The sequence below is a fragment of the Pipistrellus kuhlii genome, unplaced genomic scaffold (genome assembly GCF_014108245.1).
Source record: "Pipistrellus kuhlii isolate mPipKuh1 unplaced genomic scaffold, mPipKuh1.p scaffold_m20_p_2, whole genome shotgun sequence".
Classification (NCBI taxonomy): Eukaryota; Metazoa; Chordata; class Mammalia; order Chiroptera; family Vespertilionidae; genus Pipistrellus; species Pipistrellus kuhlii.
The window spans coordinates 177,510,032-177,533,808 of record NW_023425515.1 but is presented as its reverse complement, the minus strand read 5'-3'; the positions used below and the strand labels follow the sequence as shown (position 1 = coordinate 177,533,808).

At 41.1% G+C, this 23,777-nt stretch overlaps 1 protein-coding gene across 3 annotated transcripts; it reads right to left on the bottom strand.

Moving 5' to 3' along the window:
• Positions 1-594: 594 nt before the first annotated feature.
• SNRNP40 (small nuclear ribonucleoprotein U5 subunit 40) lies at positions 595-23,770 on the bottom strand. 3 transcript variants are annotated; one of them, XM_036445254.1, is made up of 11 exons: positions 23,569-23,707; positions 22,606-22,825; positions 20,814-20,943; positions 19,079-19,172; positions 17,470-17,635; positions 11,899-12,021; positions 9,309-9,429; positions 7,258-7,340; positions 5,988-6,049; positions 1,657-1,760; positions 595-1,070 (listed from the first exon to the last, which is right to left on the bottom strand). In XM_036445254.1, the coding sequence occupies exons 3-11, from the start codon at positions 20,905-20,907 to the stop codon at positions 1,021-1,023; spliced, it is 897 nt and encodes a 298-aa protein (XP_036301147.1). In that variant the 5' UTR covers positions 20,908-20,943; positions 22,606-22,825; positions 23,569-23,707; the 3' UTR covers positions 595-1,020. The 3 variants fall into 3 exon arrangements, with proteins under 3 accessions (XP_036301147.1, XP_036301145.1, XP_036301146.1); XM_036445252.2 differs by lacking the exon at positions 22,606-22,825 and having other exon boundaries at positions 23,569-23,769; XM_036445253.2 differs by lacking the exons at positions 1,657-1,760; positions 22,606-22,825 and having other exon boundaries at positions 23,569-23,770.
• Positions 23,771-23,777: the final 7 nt, after the last annotated feature.

The window sequence follows — 23,777 nt, the reverse complement described above, 5'->3', positions numbered from 1 at the left end:
AGTGGATAGAGTGTCGGCCTGCAGACTGAAAGGTCCCAGGTTCGATTCCTGTCAAGGGCATGTACATTGGTTGTGGGCACATCCCCAGTAGGGGGTGTGCAGGAGGCAGCTGGTCGATGTTTCTCTCTCATCAATGTTTCTAGCTCTCTATCCCTCTCTCTTCCTCTCTGTGAAAAAATCAATAAGATATATATTTTAAAAAATATGAGATTCCGAAAACATACACTTCACTTTCTCATGTTAGATGGAATCCATGAGCACTGGTTCGTGCGCTCGACAATCATAAATGATCTAGGAAGACAGTAACCTGTCTTGGGGGTAGGAGACAACTATTGGCATTTCTTAAAGAAATTGATGCTATGTTCTCAATAGGAGAGCAGTATTTGTTACTGATATTCTGTCATTTTCATGGGAATGAGTAAACAAACAAAAAAACCCCACAAAAAAACAAAAACACACATAAAAGAAGCCGTCCTAGTAAACGGCTTCTTGAAAGTTTAACTGGAATGTGTCACCTGTCCACATCATGTCCTGCTCAGATTTACAGTGGTCAAGTATCAAAGAAAAGATAGCAATAAATCCAATCTACACGGCTCTTGTAAAAAGGCATCTATTTGGCTTTTTAATACAAAATGACTCAGAGAAACAGAAATAAAATTTACAAGCCAGTTATTAAAACAAATCCACAATAAGCAAATTTCAGTCACATTCCCTGTCTTCAATCTGGATGAGAAAACAGGAAACTACAAACCAACCAATGTCTGTCCCTTTGAAGAAAAAAAAAAAGGAGAAGAAAAACCAAACAATCCCTGAAGTCTGGCAGGTGGTTTTGAGAGGCCTCTGTAAGCTTGCTTTAATCATCCATCCTGGTGAAATGAGGTGCATGTGGTTGTTGGAATACAGCCACCTCCTACTGGTTTCTTGATCTTCATCTGAAGGGAGGATGCTGGCTTGGGCATCTCTTGATGCCACTGATGCAGTCGGAGGTCAAGCAGCCTTGACGTCTTCCATTCCTGATCTTCACTGGATCTCCCCCATATACAGTCTCTTGTCACTGGATGCTGAGAGAACTGAGGTGAGAGAATAGAGAATAACTGGAAATAATGAAGGCTCAAGGAGACTTGGTGCTCAAGGGCTCTTATTTCAAGAGCCAATTTTAGTATAAAAGAGCCATTGGATTTAGCTTAAACAACCCTCCTCCTAAAGAGCATTGACAGCCTGGCTTTTCCACCCACATCCTCTCGAAATCACGAGGGTGGGCTGTGCTATGGGAAGTACATTACCAGGCTCGGTATCTCAATGTCTCTTTTTCAGTGAACCCTAAGAAAAAGACTTCAGTTATTCTAGAAAAGAAAAATCACTGTTGGTGCTTCCATTGTGTAAAAGAGCTTAGCCCTAGAGAAAGTTACATTTTCTCCTTTAAATTCAAGGCCCATTATTTACAAAACGATGGGCCGGCCAATAAAATGTGGGTTAAGTTATAAAACCAAACACTGCTCTTACCCTCACCACTTTAAACAACGGTGACTACCACTGATACCCATGCTTGCATGGACATTCACAGAAAACAGACATCCAACTTTGCCTCTGTATTCTTGGGGATCCTTTTGGGAGATTCCCAAAGTTTCCTTTTCCCCAGAGTCAGGACAGACTTACTGATGGGCTCGTCGGGGTGGAAAGCCACTTCATTGATGGAGCCAGCATGGCCCGGCAGCTTATACAAAATCCTCCTGCTTGTGGTATCCCACACATACACAAACCTGCAAGGCACCACAAAGAACAAAGCTAAGGCCTTTCAGGGCTGAGGGTAGGTAGAAGCATGGCTTTTTAAGGAAAATGGAAGCAACTATTTATTAACCCCATGTTTATTGAATTGTATTCTGACTTTTAGAAACCAGGAATACAGATTGTGATAATTAGGCATGGATCTGTCCTTGAGAAACTGACTGGAGAAATAGGAAGAGCCAAAAATATAGGCATTACTTTCCTAAACATAAGCTTAGGAAACTGGAAAGAACATGGAGGAGAAAGACAGGTTTTCCTATAGACCCCATAAAGAAATCTTCCTCAAAAAGCACCCATATAATTAGGCTGTCATTAACATCACACGCACCCAGAAATGTCTTAAAGGTAACCCAATGCATGGTAGGCTGGGAGCCTAAGTTGCAGAGGCACCTGAACTTCTAGTATTGAAACCACATAGCCAGAGAAGGAACAGGAAATTTGTGCTACATAAACATAACCCAAATATACACTTGACCCAAATCTTGCACTGAATTCATGAGCAGAAAGGATACTAGCATGGGAAGGGGCCAACAGAAAACAGCAAGTATGACCTTGTTTAACAGGTAAGAAAACTACGGTACAGCGACTTTTCCAAGTTGACACTGTTCATCAGTATCAGAAGTAAAATCAGAACTCTTAATATATTCCAGTAGTCTTCTTTTGCTTAACCCCCTCAAACACCTTGTCTCCCACATCCCCCAATAAAGAAGTTCCTTTGATCCTCAACCTTGCTTGGGTCGTTTTAAACTGAAGGTGAAATAAAGAGATATTATCTTCATATTACCATGCAAAAAGAACCTGCTGGTACATTCAAAGGGCTCCTGGTTTCAACCAGGTTATACAAAGTTACACATTTGTTTTGTTCGGTCAACACTTAAAAGGGAACACTCACCAGTGCTTGATTATAAAATGCCTAGTTCTGATGTGACAGTACTAGTAAACACTTCTAGTCTAAAATGCAAATAAACAAGGAGAGCTTTGGAATTATACTGTTTAGTTCTCAAAAGCTAGGCTCCATGGGAACTGAACAAAAGCTCCAAGCAAGATGGAAAAGAAGCAGGAACCCTATCTGCCTACAGACTCCTTGGCTCTGATGCTCATGCTCTCCCTACTGTTTTTTTTCCTGCCAAGCACAAGTCACTGTCCTCATGAATCCAGCTGAGGACGATGTGCCAAGGTGAAAAAGTGTATGAGCTCTGGAGTCAGAAAGACTTAGGTTCAAGTCTCAGTGCAACTATTTAATAGCTAAATAACTTTAGAAAATTATTTATGTAACTTCTCTGAGCTTCTCTTCCCTTAGTTGTATGGAGATAATATTGTTCCCATAGCTTAGTTGAGAGAGTAAGATACGGTAATGTATGCGAAATGCCTGGCACACAAAATTAATGATAGCTACTGCTACGACAAACGCAATTATTATTAATTATCAAAATACAATAATATGAAATCAAGAGGTTAAATAAATCGCTCAGAGTGGAAAGACTGGCTGGTCTTCCCATAGTCTGTGATGGGACTTTTGAAGGGATTCAAGTCTGAACATGAGGAGGCAGGTGATTTGCAAATAGAGAGGGGAAGTCTGCCAAATCCAGGCCAAGCTGAAAAGCAGTTTTCTGAGAAGAGTCACATTTCCCAGGCACTTAAAGGCCAGCAGAACCCAGATCTCCAAAGGTCTACTTCAAGGCCTCACTCCCCATGGCTGCCAATTAGACGCTAAATTTAGAGGGTTCCATGTCCTCCGTTACTCTGGCATGGCAACGTTCGGCAGGAACCAGGCTCTTTATGTAACAGAGCTGCTTGCTGCCTTTGGGCTAATTGGCGAGGAGGCCTGTGAAATCTGCCAGCCCCAGCAGGTAGACAAGCAGACTCTCCCCAGACCAGAGCCATGCTTCCACACGGAAGGTTTAAAGGAACAGTGGGGAGAGAGAGAGAGAGAGGACATTGAAAAGTCAGGGCCAATGAATGTCAGAAACAAACTGCTGGGAAGAAAAGCTTAGGCAAATGTCATTTAAAAGCGTAAGTACAGAGGAAAGATACAAAATTCTGTGCTGAAAATAATGTAAAAAAACTTAGAATGGCTCTTACTCTGTCAGAATGCAAGATACCTTATGTTGTAGATCTGTTTAAGATCTTCTTTAGTAACCTGACAACTGAAAATCTCCTAAATTCTTTCAAGGTAGTTCTGTAAACCACCAGGAGCCCTTTACTCCCCAGAAAATAGCCAAATACTGGTATGTTCATTTTTCCTGGCATTAAACTTGCCAAAAAAAAAAAAAAAAAAAAAAAAAGGAAACTCTGGAATCTTCAGGTACGTTCACAAATATAAAGGTGTGGGACAGACCAAAATGATGTTTTTCTATGGCTGTGCCCGGGCCACAAACAGAAGACCCTGGAACACGTGGAAAGCCCAATCTAGCTAGCCCAGGAAAGGCTTCATGTTTATAGGATGGTGCCTGTTTCAGCAGGGAAATCTCTAGAGAGAAAGATGGGAGGGAAACCCAGAGTTTGTCACCAGAGGGCTTCCTCAATCTTTGCCATTCTACATCTGTGGCCAACAGCCTGGGCCCCCGGACATCCCTATTCAACCTCTGTCATCCTTCCGAGCATAGGTCACCACATGCAGGGTGAAATTTGACTGCCAATCTTAGGCTAGGAATTCATTCATATAATATTACTAAGTGCTTAGAATAGGTCAAACACTGCCCTGGGTTCAGATATGACTAAGATTCATTCTCTGACCTCTAGGAGCAAATAATGTTCTGGGGTGCCCTACTTACTGTAAGATGTAATAAATGCTAATAAAGGTTAGGTGTACAGAGTGTGACAACAGCACAAAACAAAGAGGAATCCGTTATGCCCAAGAGGTAAAGGAGAGAGAGGACCATGAAAAGTTGATAGGCATAACAGAGAGAGGTGATTACTAGTTATAGGAGTTTGAATAATGGAGAAGAGGTGATATGAGAGAGAAACTGGAGGCACAAGGGATGTAGAAAAAGGAAAGCTCCATGTGAGCGAAGCACTGTGGTGATGGTGGGCGAAGAGAATACACAGTATGTATTTAAATAAACTGAAGCATCTGATGAAAGAAACTGATGAAAGAAATAGATTCTGATGAAGAACCTGATGAAAGAAACTGAAGTCAGATTATGAGTCTGAATTTTATTATGATGGCACTAAAGGCCTGGTGCATGAAAATTCATGACTGGGCCAGGACCGGTTTGGCTCAGTGGATAGAGCGTCGGCATGCAGACTGAAGGGTCCCAGGTTCGATTCTGGTCAAGGGCATGTACCTTGGTTGCGGGCACATCCCCAGTGGGGGGTGTGCAAGAGGCAGCTGGTCGATGTTTCTCTCTCATTGACATTTCTAACTCTCTGTCCCTCTCAATTCCTCTGTGTAAAATCAATAAAATATATATATATAAAAAAAGAAAATTCATGACTGGGAGGGGTATGTGTCCCCTCAGCCCGGCTTGCAGTCTTGGGGGATGTCCACCTGACGGCTTAGGCCCACTCCCTGGGGGATTGGGCTTAAGCTGGCAGTCAGACATCCCATTGGCAGCCTGGGAGCCCTCGGGGGATGTCCGACTGATGGCTTAGGCCACTGTCAGACATCCTTAGCACTGCCAAAGAGGCAGGAGAGGCTCCTAACACTGCCAATCAGCACAGCTTGTGGCTGAGCAGAGCTTCCCCTGTGGGAGTGCACTGACCACCAGGGGGCAGCTCCTGCATTGAGCATCTGCCCCTTGGTGGTCAGTGCACATCATGGTGAACGGTCGTTCCACCATTAGGGTCAATTTACATATTACCTTTTTATGATATAAGATAAATGCAACAGAATCAAAGAAATTGTTTATCCTTCAGGTCTAAAATGTATCCAAAGAGGGCAGAAATGATGCGCTAGCCCGACATGATCTTTAAACTTTACACAGTATACAAGGCTATACTCCTATGTCTACTCTAGCTCAGTATCCAAACTAAATGTATTAAACATGAGAAGATACCAACATCATTCTTTTATATGTTTTTAATAATTTTAGAGAGAGAAGAAGAGAGAGGGAGAGAAAGAGAGAAACATCAACATGGATTAGCTGCCTCCTGCACACCCCACACTGGGGATCGATCCTACAACCTGGGCATGTGCCCTGACCAGGAATCAGCCACCTCTTGGTGCACGGGCTGATGCTTAACCACTGAGCCACACTTACCTGTCAGCTGAGCCAGCTGCTATCTTGCTTCCATCAGGTGACCAAGAACATCTCAGAAGATTCTGAAATAATGAATAAGCAGGAATCCAATGAATAATGTACCAAGCCCCTCTTTGTTAGACTACAGAATAACCAGGAGAGTTTAACATTTCTTGAGTTTTAATTATTCTCCCAAGAAAGGTGATAGCAATTATTTTTTACTGGAGGCCCAATGCGAGGGGGCGCCCGCCGGGGGCTGGGATCGAGCACTGGCCACTGCGCTGTGTCTGCTGGGGTGGGGGCAGGCGCTCGTGTCTCCACTCTGGCCCGGCCCTGCCCCTGCCTCCCCGCGGCCACTCGGGCTGAGGCCAGCGCGCAGTTCCCTTCCAAGCGGTTGTGATACAGCCTCCTCCTGAGTGGTCATGACGCCTATCTAATTAGCATATTCCCTGTTTATATATATAGATTCTGTGGCCCAAGACAGCATACTTTATCATTTCACACCATATAAAAACCAACTTTAGAAAATGCTTAATTTATAGTAAATCAGACTGGACCTGGCAACAAAAATTTTGTTCTACCTACAAATGGAGGCTTCCCTTTGCTCCATTTACCTTGATCCTCATTAAAAACTTTATCTTGAAGGAAAAGAAAACCAAATCCAACAAAAAATAAAATTTCACTTACAAAAAACAATCTTAATGGGATCTCAAAAGAGTCTCTATTATCAAATTATCTTGGGGAAAAGCTGCTTTTAAGAGCTGACCTGGGCTTTGTGAGTTTAGAAGACATTTCTCTCTCTCAGAACTTGGGCCACGGTGCTTACTGGAGAGACGTACTCTCAGAGCTCTGAACAGCTGGTCACTGGGAGGTGATGTTTGGGTAATAACCATAGGAGCCTGGGTCCCATTTGGAATACAAACCTAAGAGGGTTAAAGTTACCAAGGAATTAAAAGGATGTGAGTATCTTATTGAAGTTGGAAATCCTAAATTGGAGCGTTGGTGCCATCACCATTTATCTATGCGATTGCCTTCTACTAATTTTTTTTTTCTAGCAAGGACAGTTTTGATGAAGAACAGTGTTACTGGAATGCAGCCCCTTAGTAGAGCTATTGATCTCTAGCCTCAGCACCATCTCTCTCTTTTAAAATTTAAATTGAGATAAAACTGACATAACATTGTATTAGTGTACAACATAATGATTTGATGTATGTAGATACTGCACCATAGCACAATCTTCAAAGTTTCTTTGAATCAAAAGGACAGAACTCCTTTGCTATGCTGAACTCACCTTTTCGAAGTTGTGGACATTTCCTTGAAATATCTTTACACATCTCTCTTTGGGAGCAAATGGCCGGACATCCCAGACCCGCACTGCAAATTCAAATAAACCGAGCAAAACAGTTATCAGCTAGAGGCCCCCTGAGGACCCAGCTGAAATCGACAGATGCTATTTCCTGGGGGAAGGAGGTCAATATGGTACAATGATACCTGGTAAGGCTCTCTCCTTTTGCTAGGAGGAATAAAATGCATTCAAGTCCCATTAACTGGGTCTATGGGCACAGAGATGAGGGGGCAGGAAGGAGAAATGTCAAACACACTGCTGGGGATTTGCAACAGAGAATACTTTGGTGTGACAATGATTTCAACAGAACATTTTGCAAATGTTCTGCCAACCCAAAGAGTCAGTTAGCAAAGCTTTGATATGACAATCTAACCATCATTGACTACTGTGACATTCAATCTATAAAAATCAAACTTAGGACTAACCTTTTATAAATTTTCTCAGAGGGGCACCTGGCAGTCTAAACTTGAACAAGGTAAAATATATATCAAAAGAGCACTGTACCAAGAATCAGAAAGCGAACTTTTGATTCTGTTTTTAGCTATATTATATATATGGGTGGTATCAGATAAATAGTGAGGTTCTTTGTGTTTTGGTCTCCTCTGTAAAAAGGTATAGCAAGGGTATTTTAATGATTAAATATGATGATATACGTGAAAGGGTTCTAAAAGATTGGAGGCAATAAACAAAAATAAAGAATTTGTAATTTTATTATATAGCCATAACAAGAAATTCCTCTTCTTCTTAATTTAATAACCATTTAGGGAATTTCATCTTTCCTTACTGTAAACGACGTTAGATTTAATCAATGGTAAATCCATTGACATCAGAATGTATGTATAAATACCCCAGTGAGCAGTGTGAAAAAAATAATTCTTCAAGTCAGAGAGGCATAAAAAGGCAAAGCTGTGCATAAAAGTTTGCTACAGAGCTGACAAACAGTCAGAAGGTAAAGAATGTTCATGCATTCCACAAATATTTATTGAGCACGCATTGAGTGCTAGGCACTGTTTTCATTACAAAATGTCAGTGAAAACACCACCTCCCAACAAGCCTATGAACTTGTGTACCTAAGGGGTATTTCCAAAAATATTAAGCATATAATCCAACAAGCCACCATCCTTTTCTGCTATATTCATTCTCCTACTCAACAACTCAAAAACAAGCAAAGATAAGAGTGTGTGCAAATTCAGAATGTTGAGTTGTTTTAATGAGGGTTTCTTGTCACAACAATGCGTTGGAGTGGGGAAGGAAGACATACCGGCAGAAAGAGCACAATTGAGGTCTTTCAATCATCCAAGTGGGAGCTCTCTGAAAATGCCTGAGAACTGCCTTGGATGAATCTCCAGACTCACCTTTTTAAAAAATCAAATCAAGAGTTTCTCGTATCTTGCTTGAACCCATACAGCATAGCAGGGCTAAAACGGGCCTTAAAAGTAAAGTTCATTCTTCTTCTTTATCAGTGTAGAAACTGATGCCAAGAGAAGTGTTATGTGCAAAGTTGCTCAGGGAATAGGTGGCAGATCTGGGACTAGAATCCTTTTTCTATTACGTGTTCTCCCAATTGCTCTGGTGAAAGCCTGTGAGCCATCCTGACTCTATTCTTGGACCTTTATTTATCCTAGCACACATTTTAAAAAAAAGTTTTTATTGATTTCAGAGAGGAAGAGGGAGAGATAAACACATTAATGAATGTGCATATCTCCTTTGTCTTGACCTTAAGTAAAACTTTGTTTTTTTCTGTATAAAATAAACACACTATAAAAAAAATAACAAACATTAATGATGAGAGAGAATCATATATTAGCTGCTTCTTACATGCCCCACACTGGGGATGGAGCCACAATCCCGGCCTGTGCTCTGACTGGGAACTGAACCTGGTTCATAGTCAACGCTCAACCACTAAATCAGGCAGGCCCTCTGGGCCCAGCACACATTTCTAACACCCAATGTCCACTTTCTTTAGGCATTTGGAGTGCTGTCCTTTCCAAAGTTACCTGTATTGTCCATTGCATTGGACAGAAGGTAAGAGCCTTCAGAACTTAAACTCAGGCCAGTCACTGAATCTGCATGGCCTCTCATGGTGTAGGTCAGCTTGTTTTGACGCAGGTCCCAGACCTACAAAACAAGAAGGTGCTCTTAGAAATCAAGTTGTGAATAGCAAAGAAATACGTAGAATTACTAAAGAGTCAACTGCCCAGAGAAATTGGTATCCCTTCTTAAACTGGCTCCAGAGCAAGAATTACTTTATCACAAAATAGAGGATTTCTATCAGAGAGAAAAAACTCATCTTTCTAAAAAGGGAGCCAAGTTACTATATTTGACTAGATAGATACAAACAAATAAATGTCAAATATTAGGTAAACTAACAACCTATGAACCAGGCTCAATCCCCAGTGTAGGGCATGCAGGACGCAGCTGATCAATGATTCTCTCTTCATCAGTGTTTCTATCTTTCCCTCTCCTTTCTTTCTTTCTTTCTTTCTTTTTTTTTAAAAATATATTTTATTGATTTTTGTACAGAAAGGAAGGGAGAGAGATAAGAGAGTTAGAAACATCAATGGGAGAGAGTCAACGATCAGCTGCCTCTTGCACACCCCCTACTGGGGATATGCCCGCAACCAAGGTACATGCCCTTGACCGGAATCGAACCTGGGGCCCTTCAGTCCCCAAGCCGATGCTCTATCCATTGAGCCAAACCGGTCCCGGCTCCCTCTCCTTTCTTCTCTATCAATAAAACATATTTTTAAAAATGCTTAAACTATGATTCTTAGCAATTAAAAATAAACTATAACTATATAAAAACAAGTAAACATGTTATATAAAAAAGACATGAATGCATATAAAATGTATAAAATAAGGTAATATGCAAGATACAGACTTAAAATTTTTCACTTAATGTCATATATTACATATATGCACACACATATAATTATAAGAAAGCATATTTCTTAGAAGAATGTCTGTGTAGGAAATCTAAGAGAAACATTTCAGCTGGGAGAAACTTAATGTCAAGTAGAAAAAAATATTTGGTTTATTAAGTACGGCTCGTCAACACATTCTGGTCAAGGGCATCTACCTCGGAATCAGGTTCGGCCCCTAGCCCTGGCCCTGGCGCGTGCAGAGGGCAATGAATGGATGTCTCTCTCTCACATCAATGTTTCTGTCTGTCTCTCCCTTCCCTTCCACTGTCTCTAAACACCAATGAGAAATATCCAGGTGAGGATTAAGAAAAACAAAACAATATAAAACAAAAAAACGCTTAGCATATATATGCCTAATATACAGAAGGCCCTCAATAACTGATAGGTATCATCAAGCTACTCCTAAAAATCACTCTGAAGACCAAATGTAAAAATGTGAGCAATTAAGCAAATATAAAGAATACAAACCAATATTTATATTTACATAGACTATAATGATGTGAAAACATATAAAAGAAAATAGAAATGGTCTGGAATGTCAATACAAAAGGAATAGCAATTTTGTTAATGTTGTTGGTATTGTACAAAATTTCCTCCAAATTTGATTTAATGTTGCCATGTAGTTTTTCTAAGTTAAAAAAAAAAAAAAATCTGCTGTCCCTTTTGGCAACTAAGGCATGTGCCTCATCTAGAAATGAGTTTGGTGTTGTCAAAGTAATATCAAGGCAGACAATTCCACTTCCCCATCAATAGTTCATTCATGTGTGGAATCCAACACATTTTATATACAATCATTTTTTTGTCAAGATGTGTGTTGGCTCAATAATGAAGAAAACTTAAAATGGCTGACACTTTTTTATTCAGAGAAGGCACTGCTGAAATCTTTAGTTTATTAACAACCAAGAAAGAATGCAATTCACCATCCCTTACAGCACTTGAGTGCTATTTCCAGACTTTCCCCTGTAGAGCCTGCACATGGTATTTGTATAGGCCAAAATGTATTGGAATTTGACATAGAAAGAACAAATGGGGCACTAATTTCAGGAGAAAAAATTATATATATATATTTTTATTTTAGAGAGAGAAAGGAGAGGGAGAGAGAGATAGAAACATCAATGATGAGAGAGACTCACTGATCAGCTGCCTTCTGCACAATCCCCACCACAACCTGGGCATATGCCCTTATCAGGAACTGAACTGTGATCTCCTGGTTCATGGGTTGACATTCAATCACTGAGCCACACCGACCAGGCTTAAGCAAAATGTTTTATATCTCATTAGTGGAAAGTACTTGATTAAAAAAAGTCACAATCTCTGCTCTCAAGGAAGCACTTGGGCAAGGTATGAAAGATGAGGTACTTTTTTACTTCAACAAAGGAAAGTAGTATTCCTAGGCAAAAATAATGTGTGAAAACAGAGACAATTAAATGAATTAATAACATAAAGCTCTAAGAACAGTGCCTGACACAAAGGAAGCACTACATAAGTGTTAGATGCATTTATACGAGCAACCCTTGACTTAGGAAATCAATAAAGATAGGATAGAAGAAAAGAAGATCTAAATTTCCATGTTCCTTCTCATTGTTAATAAGTTTAAGCTCTACAATCTCAGAAGTTTGAAGATTCTCCTCTGTAAAGACAGTGAAAGGGACACCAAACATACCTTGATATCATTGTCTATCCCACCAGAAATAATCTGATCGCTTGTGTCATTGAAGGTCACAGCCAACACCTGGTAGGTATTCTGAAATGTCTGGATGGCTGCTTTCTTCCGGATGTCCCAAAGCTGAAGAAGAAAACAGAGGAGTCTACAGTAACAGCACTTCAAGAAGTAATTGCATCATACACCCTTTAGCCCAAGGACTTTGTAGAGGTGAATCCACCTCTAATAGGGGCCGGTTCAGAAACTCCTTTGGGTATCCTAGGAACACGGTGAGAAGTGACCACAATTTTGCCAGCGTATCTGAAGGTTGGTGAAACAAATCACTTTGGTTATATTTTCAGAGTCCTTTGTTAAAATTTAAATAACCACAGTTTATCAATATGTCCTTAGAGTGGAAAACCTCTACCTGCTTAGTTCATATGTCTTTAGTACAGCAAGGATATAATCAGACCAGTGTGTTCAAATGGTTATGTCCTACCTTATTAGTAGGCTACTCACATAAAAAAATATGTACATTGCCCTCGCTGGTTTGGCTCAGTGGATAGAGCGTCAGCCTACGGACTGAAGGGTCCCAGGTTCCATTCCAGTCAAGGGCATGTACCTTGGTTGCGGGTACATCTCAGTAGGGGGTATGCAGAAGGCAGCTGATTGATGTTTCTCTCTCATCGATGTTTCTAACTTTCTATCTCTCTCCCTTTCTCTCTGTAAAAAAATCAATAAAATATACTTAAAAAAATATGTACATAGACAGCAAAAACTGCAGAGTAGAAAATTTTAAGACTGTCCCTCCACAAAAGCAGAGAATTATCTAGTAAAAAAAACCTAGCAGAATAAACTTTATCAGAATTCTAGAAACTAATAAAAAATTAATAGCAACCAGGCAAACATTTAATGAAGTAAACATAAACCCTGGGTCTTAGGAAGAGTTTTGTGGTGTTTTAACTTACCCTTGTTTCATCCCATAACTCAACAATACCTTTGAAGACAACAGTCCATATTCCCAGTATAGGTTCCCAGGATAGGAAGAACAAAATGGACCTTATTCTTAAAAAAACATGGTTGTTTTTACCTATCTGGTGGCACCCTGAAGGATGAGCTCTAAGAGTTTTCCTTTATTTGCCTAACTTGGAACTCTCCCAAGGCAGAGGTATTTATCCAAAACACTTACATGCAAATAATGCGCTAGGCTCTGCTTGCTGAAGCAAGGACCAACAGTTTGGGCAAACAAAAGACAGCCAAACACTGGGGACTGAGAGTGGGAGAATGAGACAACCTGGAGCACAGGAGAGGCTTTGAAAAGCACTAACACATTCCCGGGACTCTAAAGGTCATTTGCATGCCCGCGGCTGCGCACATGTTCAGAAAATAACCGAGAAGCCCCCACACTCTCACCTGCAGGCTCTGTACAAGCAGGAAATGAAGGCTAATGCCGAGTTGGAACTGCCTGGCTGAGAGGTGAAGGCAGGCCCCAACACATACACATAGTCAATCTGCAAAGACCAGGAGAGTTCCCCAAACCCCTCAATTAAGAAAATCTTTGCCCAGCCATTAGCAAACCACTACCAGGGGTCCTCAAACTTTTTAAAGTGGGGGCCAGATCACGGTCCCTCAGAGAGCTGGAGGGCCGGACTATATGAACTACTAATTCCTACTGTAACACCTCGGCTGCGCTCACTGCCCAAAAAACCTGGCGGGCCGGATCAGACTCCTCTGCGGGCCGCATGTGGCCCGCGGGCTGTAGTTTGAAGACCCCTGCTACTAAGCTAATGAAATAGAGACTTCGGTGGCTACATGCAACTTTATTAAATTACACCAGAAAATTCACCAAATAAATAGCTACAACAAGCAGCAATAACAACAAACTCTGAGGAGAATCTATTTCCAGAGTTGCCATCTCAATTATAAAAACCCCGTGGTCACGACACCAATAGCCATCACGGTGTCACGACCAAATGCCAAAAGGCACCTGCTGAACGTCATATGATGTCATCATGGGAACAAGTAAGTGTTGCTCTGCTCAATTCTCATCTTCCAACGAAAGTTCATTTTTTAAAAAATATATATATATTTTATTGATTTTTTACAGAGAGGAAGAGAGAGGGATAGAGAGCTAGAAACATCGATGAGAGAAAAACATTGATCAGCTGCCTCTTGCACACCCCCTAGGTGTGCCTGCAACCAAGGTACATGTCCTTGAGCGAAATCGAACCCGGGACCTTTCAGTCCACAGACCGACGCTCTATCCACTGAGCCAAACTGGTTTCGGCTGAAAGTCCATTTAAGTGCTCCTGAGAAGGAGAGATTAGGGCAGGAAACTATTCTTATCTCCATCCACAACTGTCTTCAAGGTGGACGGAGCTGAGTGTGTGCAAGGCTCATGCGGGTGTGTGGGGACTTGACGCTGGGTCCCTCGACATGCCTGGTCTCGTGGGATTCTGTGCGGTGGGCCTCTAGTATATATTCAACTGTCTAGTTTTCAACAAGGAAATTATGAGGCAAAGAAGCAGTAAAAAGTGTAGCCCACACAGATGAAAGAAATTAATAGTTTTTTCACAAGTGGTGCTGGGACAACTGGATAACCAGCTGAAGCTAGACCCTTACTTCACACCACATGTAAAATTTAACTTGACATGAATCAAAGACCTAAATGTAAAAGCTAAAACTATAAAATTCTTAGAAGAGAACAAAAGGGTAAATCTTCATGACTATGGATATGGCAATAAATTAGATAGGGCACCAAAAGCACAAGTGACAAAAGAATAGATAAATTAGACTTCATAAAAACATAAAACTGTTGTACATTAAAGAAAGAGTGTCATGAAAATGAAATAACTGCCAACGGGAGAAAATACTTGCAAATCACATATCTGAGAAAGGTCTAGTATCCAGACAAAGAACTATTATAACTCAACGACAAAAATACAACAAGCCCAATTAATAAATGGGCAAGGACTTGAATAAATATTTCTCTTCAGGTCCAGCTAGTGTGGCTCAGTGGTTGAATGTCAACCTTAGAACCAGGAGGTCATGATTCAACTCCCAGTCAGGACACATGCCCGGGTTGTGGGCTCAATCCTCAGAGGGTATGCAGGAGGCAGCCAATCAATGATTCTCTCTCATCAGTGATATTTCTAACTCTCCCTCTATCTTCCTCTCTAAAATATATAAAAATATATTTTTAAAAATTCTCTTCAGAAAATATAACAAGAGCCAATAACCACATGAAAAGATCTCAACATCATAAACAAAAAAATAACTGGGTACCAGTTTACACTCATTAAGACGTAACGATATTAATAACAATAACAAACCCACACAGAAAATAACAAGTATTGGTGAGGATGTAAAAAAATTGGGGGTTCTTACATTGAAAAAAATCTCATACATTGCTGATGAGAATGTAAAATGATGTGGCCGCTATGGAAAACTTTAGATGTCCCTCAGAAGTTAAACATAGAATTACCATTATGTCCCAGCAATCGGACTCCTAGATATATGGCCAAGGAAAATGAAAATAGGTGTTCAAACACTTGCCCATGAATGTTTGTAGCAGCATTATTCATAAACATTTTTTTAAAAGATGGATAATTTCATGCACCGGGCCTCTAGTTACTAATAAAGTTCAATTTGATAATTTGATTAAGATGTTCTTTGACACGCTTTCTTGCATAAGATGTTCCAGGCTCATCTAGTGCGTTCCCTGCCCAGTCCTAAAGGGAGCCCTGGTTCCTTTTAGTGGAAAATGATACTTTCAAGGCCAATACCTGAGCAGTAGGTGTGCTCATTGCTGCTGGGGTGTTATTATTTCTAACCCCTCTCAGTGGTCAGTTAGGAAACATATGTATACATAGGTATACACACACACATCTACATTCAATTTTTCTATATCTGTTTGTATACTGAATGTCATGAATTCACACTGATACTTCCAATTTGATACCAATCACACACAATGCATTTTAGTTTTCTCTACTTCAGTATTGGAATTCCTCTCTCTGACAGTGAGTAGTCTGTTTTCTATTATACTTATTTGATGAAGCTTCCTGTATAACCAACCTCCCATATCCTCTTCCACCCTTCCCCTGAATAGATACCCTTTTTCCTGAATGGTGATTCCCATTCTTGGCTAACTTTATGTGGACCCCTTCCTCATCCCATTTGGATCATCCCTCTGTGTGAACGAACACCCTCTTCATTCTGCTTAGGTTTTATACCCCTCTCTAGGCTGCCCTTCCCAAGGGATGCCATCTTCATCCTGCTCCGCCTCAAACACATCCCCTGTGTGGGTACCCTCAGCTAAGGTTCTGACACTAGATTGCCACCAACGTGTAGATGATCCTTTTACCTCACTCTCCATGCTGGGCAGTGCCTCCTTCCTCATTCTCCAATTCCCCAGGCTGCCTACCCTGTCCTGTGCGGATGCCTTCCTCACATCACGTGGGCTCTGATATGCTACTCTGGACCACTACACATACTCTTTTTATTAAAGCCCTTACCCGATGACACACTTTTATCGATTTTAGAGAGAGGAAGGGAGAGGTAGAGAGATATCAATATGAGAGTGAGCACATTGATTCCACACTGGGGAATGAACCCACAACCTGGTATGTGACCTGGCTGGGAATTGAACCTGCGGCCTTTGGGTGTATGGGACAATGCTAATCTGAAAAAAAGCTATATATTATATAATTCAAACTATATGACATTCTGGGAAAGGCAAAATTATGGAATTAGTAAAATGATCAATGGTTGCCAGGGCTTGGAAGGGATGAATAGGCAGAGCAAAGAGGATTTTTAGGGCAGTGAAAATACTCTGTATAATACCATAGTGATGAATTCATGTCATTATACATTTGTCCAAACCCAATGAATGTACAGCACTAAAAGTGAACCCTCATGTAAACCATGGACTTTGGGTAATTATGATGTGTCAGTGTAGGTTCATCAATCATAACAGATGTGCCACTCTGGCGGGGGAGGATGTGCATATGTGGGACAGTGGATATATAGGAAATCTCTATATCTTGCCCTCGATTTTGCTGTGAAGCTACAACTGCTTTAAAAATAGTCTTAATTAAAAAAAAAAAAAAAAAAAATCTCACTTCAGACCTACTGAACCAGAATCTGGTTGTTTTTTATTTTTAACAGATTCTTTGAGTGATTCTGACATGCACACAGGTTGGAAATCATTGGACTAAATGACCTTTAAGATCCCATCCTGTGTTACTAAACTAGTATGTACTGACCTTCCTATATACTAATTTCACAATAGCCTTATAAAACATGTATACTACCATCACCATTGTAAAGATTGAGAAACCGAGGATAAGAAAAGCTGCCTAAGACCACACAATTAAGTAAACAGCTGAGCCAAGAATCTAATTCAGGTGGTCCATTTTAATCCAAGTCACAATGGTTTGATTTGGTTCCGTTAGATATGTAAAGCGTGTTTTGGGAAATGACTGCTAAAACAAAGTTGTGGCGAGGAGGGTACAACACAGAGAGGTAGGCAAGATAAGGTTCACATTATGTCACCTCAGAAACTGCAACACTCAGAGAGACATCACCCACCTTAACTGTACCGTCATCACTGCCAGTGCAGACAAGCTGGGGGCCCCTCCTGGCCGGATAACAGGAATTCACAAAGGAAGTATGTCCCTTCAGCCTTTTAACTCTCTCACCTGTTTCACTATCCCACACTGCCACAGTTTTATCTGTGGATGCTGAGAAGAGCATACTAGAAGGTAAGAAGAAGAACAAACAAACAAAAATAAGTGAATACAAATACCAGCGAGCTCTCTTCCCCACTTATCAAAATGTGCCCAACCCTTTAAGATCATTGACATGTCCTCTGACAGTCCAGCACGTGATGCTGGAATGCCTGCCTCGTCCTATCTACCAAAATCCTATTGGTGCTGTAGATACGTTACATATAAAATAGTTTACCCTAGTAGAAAAAAATTTCCTTCTATCATTCCCCATGATAGAATAAACATTTAATGCAGCAGTTTTCTCAATCTTTTTCTTCTTTGTGATATTTAAGACTTTATACATAAGATATTCTCCTACTTGGAAATATGTAATCACTCCTTGCTGCAGAGGAGAAACTAGCAATTCTTAACCCAATGGCTATGCAACTACAAACTTTTCCCTAAAAATCAAAGTTTTTATTTTGTCTCTGAGGACAATTTTTAAAAAAAATATATATTTTATTGATTTTTTACAGAGAGGAGAGAGGGATAGAGTTAGAAACATCGATGAGAGAGAAACATCGATCAGCTGCCTCCTGCACACTTCCTACTGGGGATGTGCCCGCAACCAAGGTACATGCCCTTAACTGGAATCGAACCTGGGACCCTTCAGTCCACAGGCCAACACTATCCACTGAGCCAAACCAGTTTCGGCTCTGAGGACAATTTTTAAGTTATAATTATTTTATAAGGCTTTCTTTACTCAAATATTAATAAGAAAATGTATACAAGGCTATGTACCAGATCATTCAGGGAACACTAGGTTTTACATACCAGAGGTTTAAAACAAGGAATATTTACTGAAATATCCAATGGGATTAATATCTCTTATAAACGCATTTCTATATTACTTACAATGATTCTAAAATTATGCAGTCATTAAAGTGTTTATGATAAATAGTATGTTAGGTGAATAATGTTAAGGGAAAAAAACAGCAGAGAAGATCGTAAATGTAGCTCTAACATATAAGTAAGAACCAAACAGTTTTGAGTAGGAAAAAGGCTTGAGAAAAATATTGTAAAATATCATAATACTAAGTTATTCTCTTTGGACTGGCAGGAATATGGGCTAATTTTTCCTTGTTCTGTTTTTTTGTTCTTAGTTTCTTAAAATAATATTTTATTACTTTCATAATAAAAATAGCTAATTTATACATATAAAATTATTTTGTTTTATGTCTTAAGAAAGAAAACAAATTTATCTGAGATGTTGATATATTAGATGATAGAGATGATATACTTTATAATACCTACAAGGAACAATAAACACCTTATTTGGAGTGACAGTGATAGACTAAAGCAATTGCCCAAATATAGCAGTTTTTGATAGCATAGTCTACTGAGAGAGAAAACTCAAGGATCAAAGTGAAAGGATGCCAAGGAGAATTAGTTTAAGTAACAGCTGCCATTCCACTATGCAGAATACTCACCTGCCATCTGTGTTATAATGCAGTTCCATCACTGCTCCACTGTGTCCCTTCAATGTTGCATAGTTATCACAGTCACCATAGACATTCCACAACACTGTTAGGGAGACAGGAGTTCTGTGAGCATTGCTAGGCAAAAGGAAATTTATTACTGACCATGGATGTGGGACCTATGAATTTATCAGAACAATAGTGCTTAGAACACTATTGGTTCTACCAGTTGGTCCAACTTTCCTGACACTGTAACAAAAATAGTGCAATATTTTCACATCTTATAAGGTAAAAAAGTTAGCGGGTACAATTTTTTAATCTTAAATTTCCTATAATATTAAAAAAGCTGACACTCACTATTGCTCATCTCCTATTAATTTAATATAATATAACTGTAAAATGGCAGCACTTATGGAAAACTGAGGAAGCACAAATGACTTGAAGGTCACATGGCAATGATTTTATCTGACATTTACTTAATCCACATGTAGTAAGTACCTATAACATGTCAGGTACTGGGATAAAACAAGGTAAATGAATAGACACAGTTGCTATCCTCAGTGAGCTTGCCCTAGTGAGGAGTAAAATTTAATAAGAATTATTAAGGAACACCTCTATACATGAGGCTTCTGTTACCTTCTTTTTCACTTTTTCTCTTGACTCCCCCAAAGTGATTTTCTCTACCTATTTCTCAAAAAATGGATTTTCCTCACTAGGAGTTGAGAATCTGGTAGCAGATCCTGATAATGTACAGATAGATTATCCAAGTGAGTTGCCACTTTAAGAGTCCCCCTTCCTTCTCATTTGCTAAGTTTCTGAGAGTGAACCAAGAGAAGGGTCTCTAGCCTTTGGGGGAAAGAAATGGTCTTTTTCTCTTTATTACTCCCACTAGAGGCCCAGTGCACGAAATCCATGCACTGTGTGTGTGTGTGTGTGTGTGTGTGTGTGTGTGTGCGCGCGCGCCCCTCAGCCCAGCCTGCACCTTCTCCAATCTGAGACCAGTTGGGGGATGTCTGACTGCTGGTTGGGATCGGGTCTAAACCAGCAGTTGGACATCCCTCTCACAATCCAGGACTGCTGGCTCCCAATTTCTTGCCTGACTGCCAGCCAGATCACCTCCTAATCACTCCCTTGCCAGCCTGATTGATACCTAACTGCTCCCTGCCGGCTCGGTCCTCCCCAAGTGCTCTCCCCTGTAGGCCTGGTTGCCCCTAACTGCCCTGCCGGCCTGGTTGCCCCTAACTGCCCTCCCCTGCTGTCCTGGTTTCTCCCAACTACCTTCCCCTGTAGGCCTGGTCCCCCCAGCTGATCTCCCTCTCTGCTGGCCTGGTCAACCCCAACTCACCTCCCCTTCTGGCCTGATCGCCCACAACTACCTTCCCCTGCCAGTCAACTTAGACCACATGGGGGTGGCCATTTTGTGGGAGGGTGTACAGGTCAATTTGCATGTTTTTCTTTTATTAGTGTAGATAGGATTAATCATTAACCCTAGAATTCTTATCTTGCTAAATCAGCTTAAGATTTGCCCCCATGAGGAAGATATTCTCAAACTAGGGCAACTCACTTTCCAACCAGTAACATAATTCCTTCCGTATTTACCACTTGGACTCTGAGTTCTACAATCAAGATCATTTAGCATTTTCACGACGATGTAGTTATGTGACCAGATCAGACTGATACCTTCTGTGGCACCAAAGATTTAAAAAAATAATCACTACTTATTCCAGATTCAAACACTATGCCTTACATATCAGTCGGTCGAATCCTGCAGATGCCAAGGTGGATCCATTGGGGTGAAACTTGCAGCAGTACACTTCGCCTTCATGTCCTGAGAGAAGCATGATTGGGGCTTGAAGGGAGGAACACCTTGGAGGCCCCTAAACAAAGAAGAGAAATACAGGCTAGTCATTGCATACTGGCAAAGGAAGCTGCAAATTAGGGAGTGGATGTAGGGAAAAGAGAAGGGAAACAATGACCGGTGGATTTCTCCTGATCTAGAGAACTGCACCTCTTCTCACAACTTATGCCTCCAATTGGATACTTTCCTGCTGAAGTTGCCAGTGTCTGCCTGCTTTACCAACTTTCCTATCCCCCATCCTGCTCCTGTCTCATAGCCAACTAATTGCTCACACGTTAAACTCATTTCTAACTCGGGATCTTTACACTTGTTGCCCTGACAGGAGTCTGCTTCCCCTAGATCAGTGTTTCCCAAAGTGTGGTGTGCGTACCCCCAGGGGTACATGTTGCACCAGTTTGGTGGGGATATGCACTGCACCGTGCTTAGCTGCGCCTAATTCTATGTTCTCATTAGTACGAGGGGTACTCAGTGTTACGAAAATTATAGAAAGGGTACACATATGTCAAAAGTTTGGGAAACACTGCTAGATTTTCCTGTTTGGCTCTTTTCAAATGTTTCCTGTTTAGAATCGAACTCAAGCAGCACTCAACCTCCCCTCTGTGTTTCACTAACTCTACTGTATCCCCTCATTGCACTTATCATTACCTGAAATTCCCTCCTTGTGTATTGGTTTACATATTTGCCTTTTTCCTCACTAGAAAAGCTCTGTGAATGCAGGGATCCTGCCCGTGTCATTCAACACTCTTTTCCCAATCTCTAGCTCATTTAATGGATGAGTGAATGATTGAACTGAGCAACAGTTTAGGGTACAGTTTATTGGGAATGGCCTTTTGATTATGATTTTTTTTAAAAAATTAGTATTTTTAATTGATTTTTTTACAGAGAGGAAGGGAGAGGGATAGAGAGCCAGGAACATCGATGAGAGAGAAACATCGACCAGCTGCCTCCTGCACAACTCCCACCGTGGATGTGCCTGCAACCAAGGTACATGCCCTTGACCGGAATTGAACCTGGGACCCTTCAGTCCGCAGACCGATGCTCTATCAACTGAGCCAAAATGGTTTCGGCTTGATTATGATCTCAAAATTAAGTCTAGGCATGTGCAATATGCTGGGACCTGGGCTGATATTCATATTTGCGAGGTAGATGAACAAGTACATTATTAACAATCCCCAAATTTCTTCAGTAGTTTCCAGCTTATTCATTTATTTTAAGAAATACTATGTGCCAGGCACTGGGAAAATAAATGGAGTTTGCTTTCAAGTGAGAAGCAGGAAGAGAAAGAGGGACAGAGAGAACGCAAGTAAAATATATAGATGGTTTTAGGTGCTTTGAAGAAAAACACAGCAATGTGGGTTAGTAAGCACTGGGCATTGCAATTTAAAGGGGACCAGAAAAGCCCTCCCTAAAAAAGTGGTATTTAAGGAAAGATTTGGAGGATATGAGTATATAAACCAGATGCACATTTGGAAGAGTACTCCAGTAGAGGAAACAGCAGATGCAAACACTTTTAGGCAGGAGCACGGAAACCAGTGTGACTGGAGCAAGTGTGAGCCATGGAAAATTGGTAGATCAGAGAGGTAAAGCGGCAAAAAGGGCCAAAGGTTGTAAGGATTTTGGTTTTACAGTGAGTGAAGTGGAAAGCCACCAAAGTTTTCAGCAAAGGGTAATGGAACCTGACATTCAGAAGGCTTCCTCTGGCTGCTGGTTTGAGAACAAAATGACCACCCAGGAGCAGAAACAGGAATACCAGTTAGGACCTTACTGCAATAATGCCAGGTGAGAAAGTAATAGCTTAGATCAGGAACTAGTGATGGAGGTGGCACAAGTGGTAGCCGTTTGGAGATCTATTTTGAAATGGTGCCAGCCGGATTTGAGGACACAAGCTTCTTTATCTGAGGCTAACAGAAGGAGAGGTATGATCACTACCTCTATCTTACAAGAAATTAAAAAAAAAAAGAAAAAAAAGAATTGGGTCTGGGTTTAAGATGTTTCCATCACTACTAGATAAGAGTTTGCCTTCCCATCTACAAAGTGGAATAACAGTTCCTAACTCTTAGGCTGTTACCAAGATTAATGGAGTCTTCATTTAAAATGAAATAACAACACAAGGGCTCAATGAATATTAACTATTCTTGGGTTGTTGTTAATAGTGTAGAGAAATACAGGGAAAAACAACTTGCCCAGAGTGAGCAAGATTATTAATTTCATTCCTTTCCTCATTCATTCATTCATTCATTCACTCACTCACTCACTCATTCAATCCTTCTCCATCCTCCCACTCTTGCAACTTTTCTGAATGTTTACTCTACGCTGAATCCCTGCAAGGTTTAGGATACGAAAACCTCGATCTTGATTGTGAGGTCAAAATAAGGATCCTTAACTTTCATTCTAACCCATCCTCATAGGGAGATCGAGACGCTGAAAACGGATGTCAAATAGGGAGACGTATGGAGTCTCCGGAGGGTGTCGGCCGCTTTTACAGTGTTTTTCTGCCTTAACTCCAGGTAGAGGTTTTCGTGCAGCCCCACAGTAGGCGGTAAGAGGCCCCACAGTAGGCGGAAAGGGCCGCTGCGGGACCACCCGGTGCAGCTCTTAGAGGAAGATGAGCTGAAGGCCGCAGGCCGCCGACTCCTTCACTCACCGCTTGCAGCAAGGCCCCCGGCGCCGCCTGCTGCTGTCCCGCTCCGGGGCCCGACCCCGCAGCTCCCAACAGCAACTCATGCCGCGGCCTCTTGACTGGAACCAGCGGCAACTCTGGACCCTTGCGCTTCTGTTGCTCAATCATGGCGGTGGCCGCTCTCCTCCGACACCCTGAGCCCCCGCGCGACTGGTTCCGACTTAGTCCTTCCC

What these genes read in the sequence shown, in the direction of transcription:
- SNRNP40 (XM_036445252.2), bottom strand. Translation starts at nt 23,712, where the DNA reads ATGATTGAGCAACAGAAGCGCAAGGGTCCAGAGTTGCCGCTGGTTCCA. An exon ending in GTGATGACGGTACAGTTAAG is followed by an intron (nt 12,022 to 17,469) that starts GTGGGTGATGTC and finishes TTTCTTCTTCAG; the next exon opens with CTTTGGGACATCCGGAAGAA. An exon ending in CCACCCCGACGAGCCCATCA is followed by an intron (nt 1,071 to 1,656) that starts GTAAGTCTGTCC and finishes CTCTCACCTCAG; the next exon opens with TTCTCTCAGCATCCAGTGAC.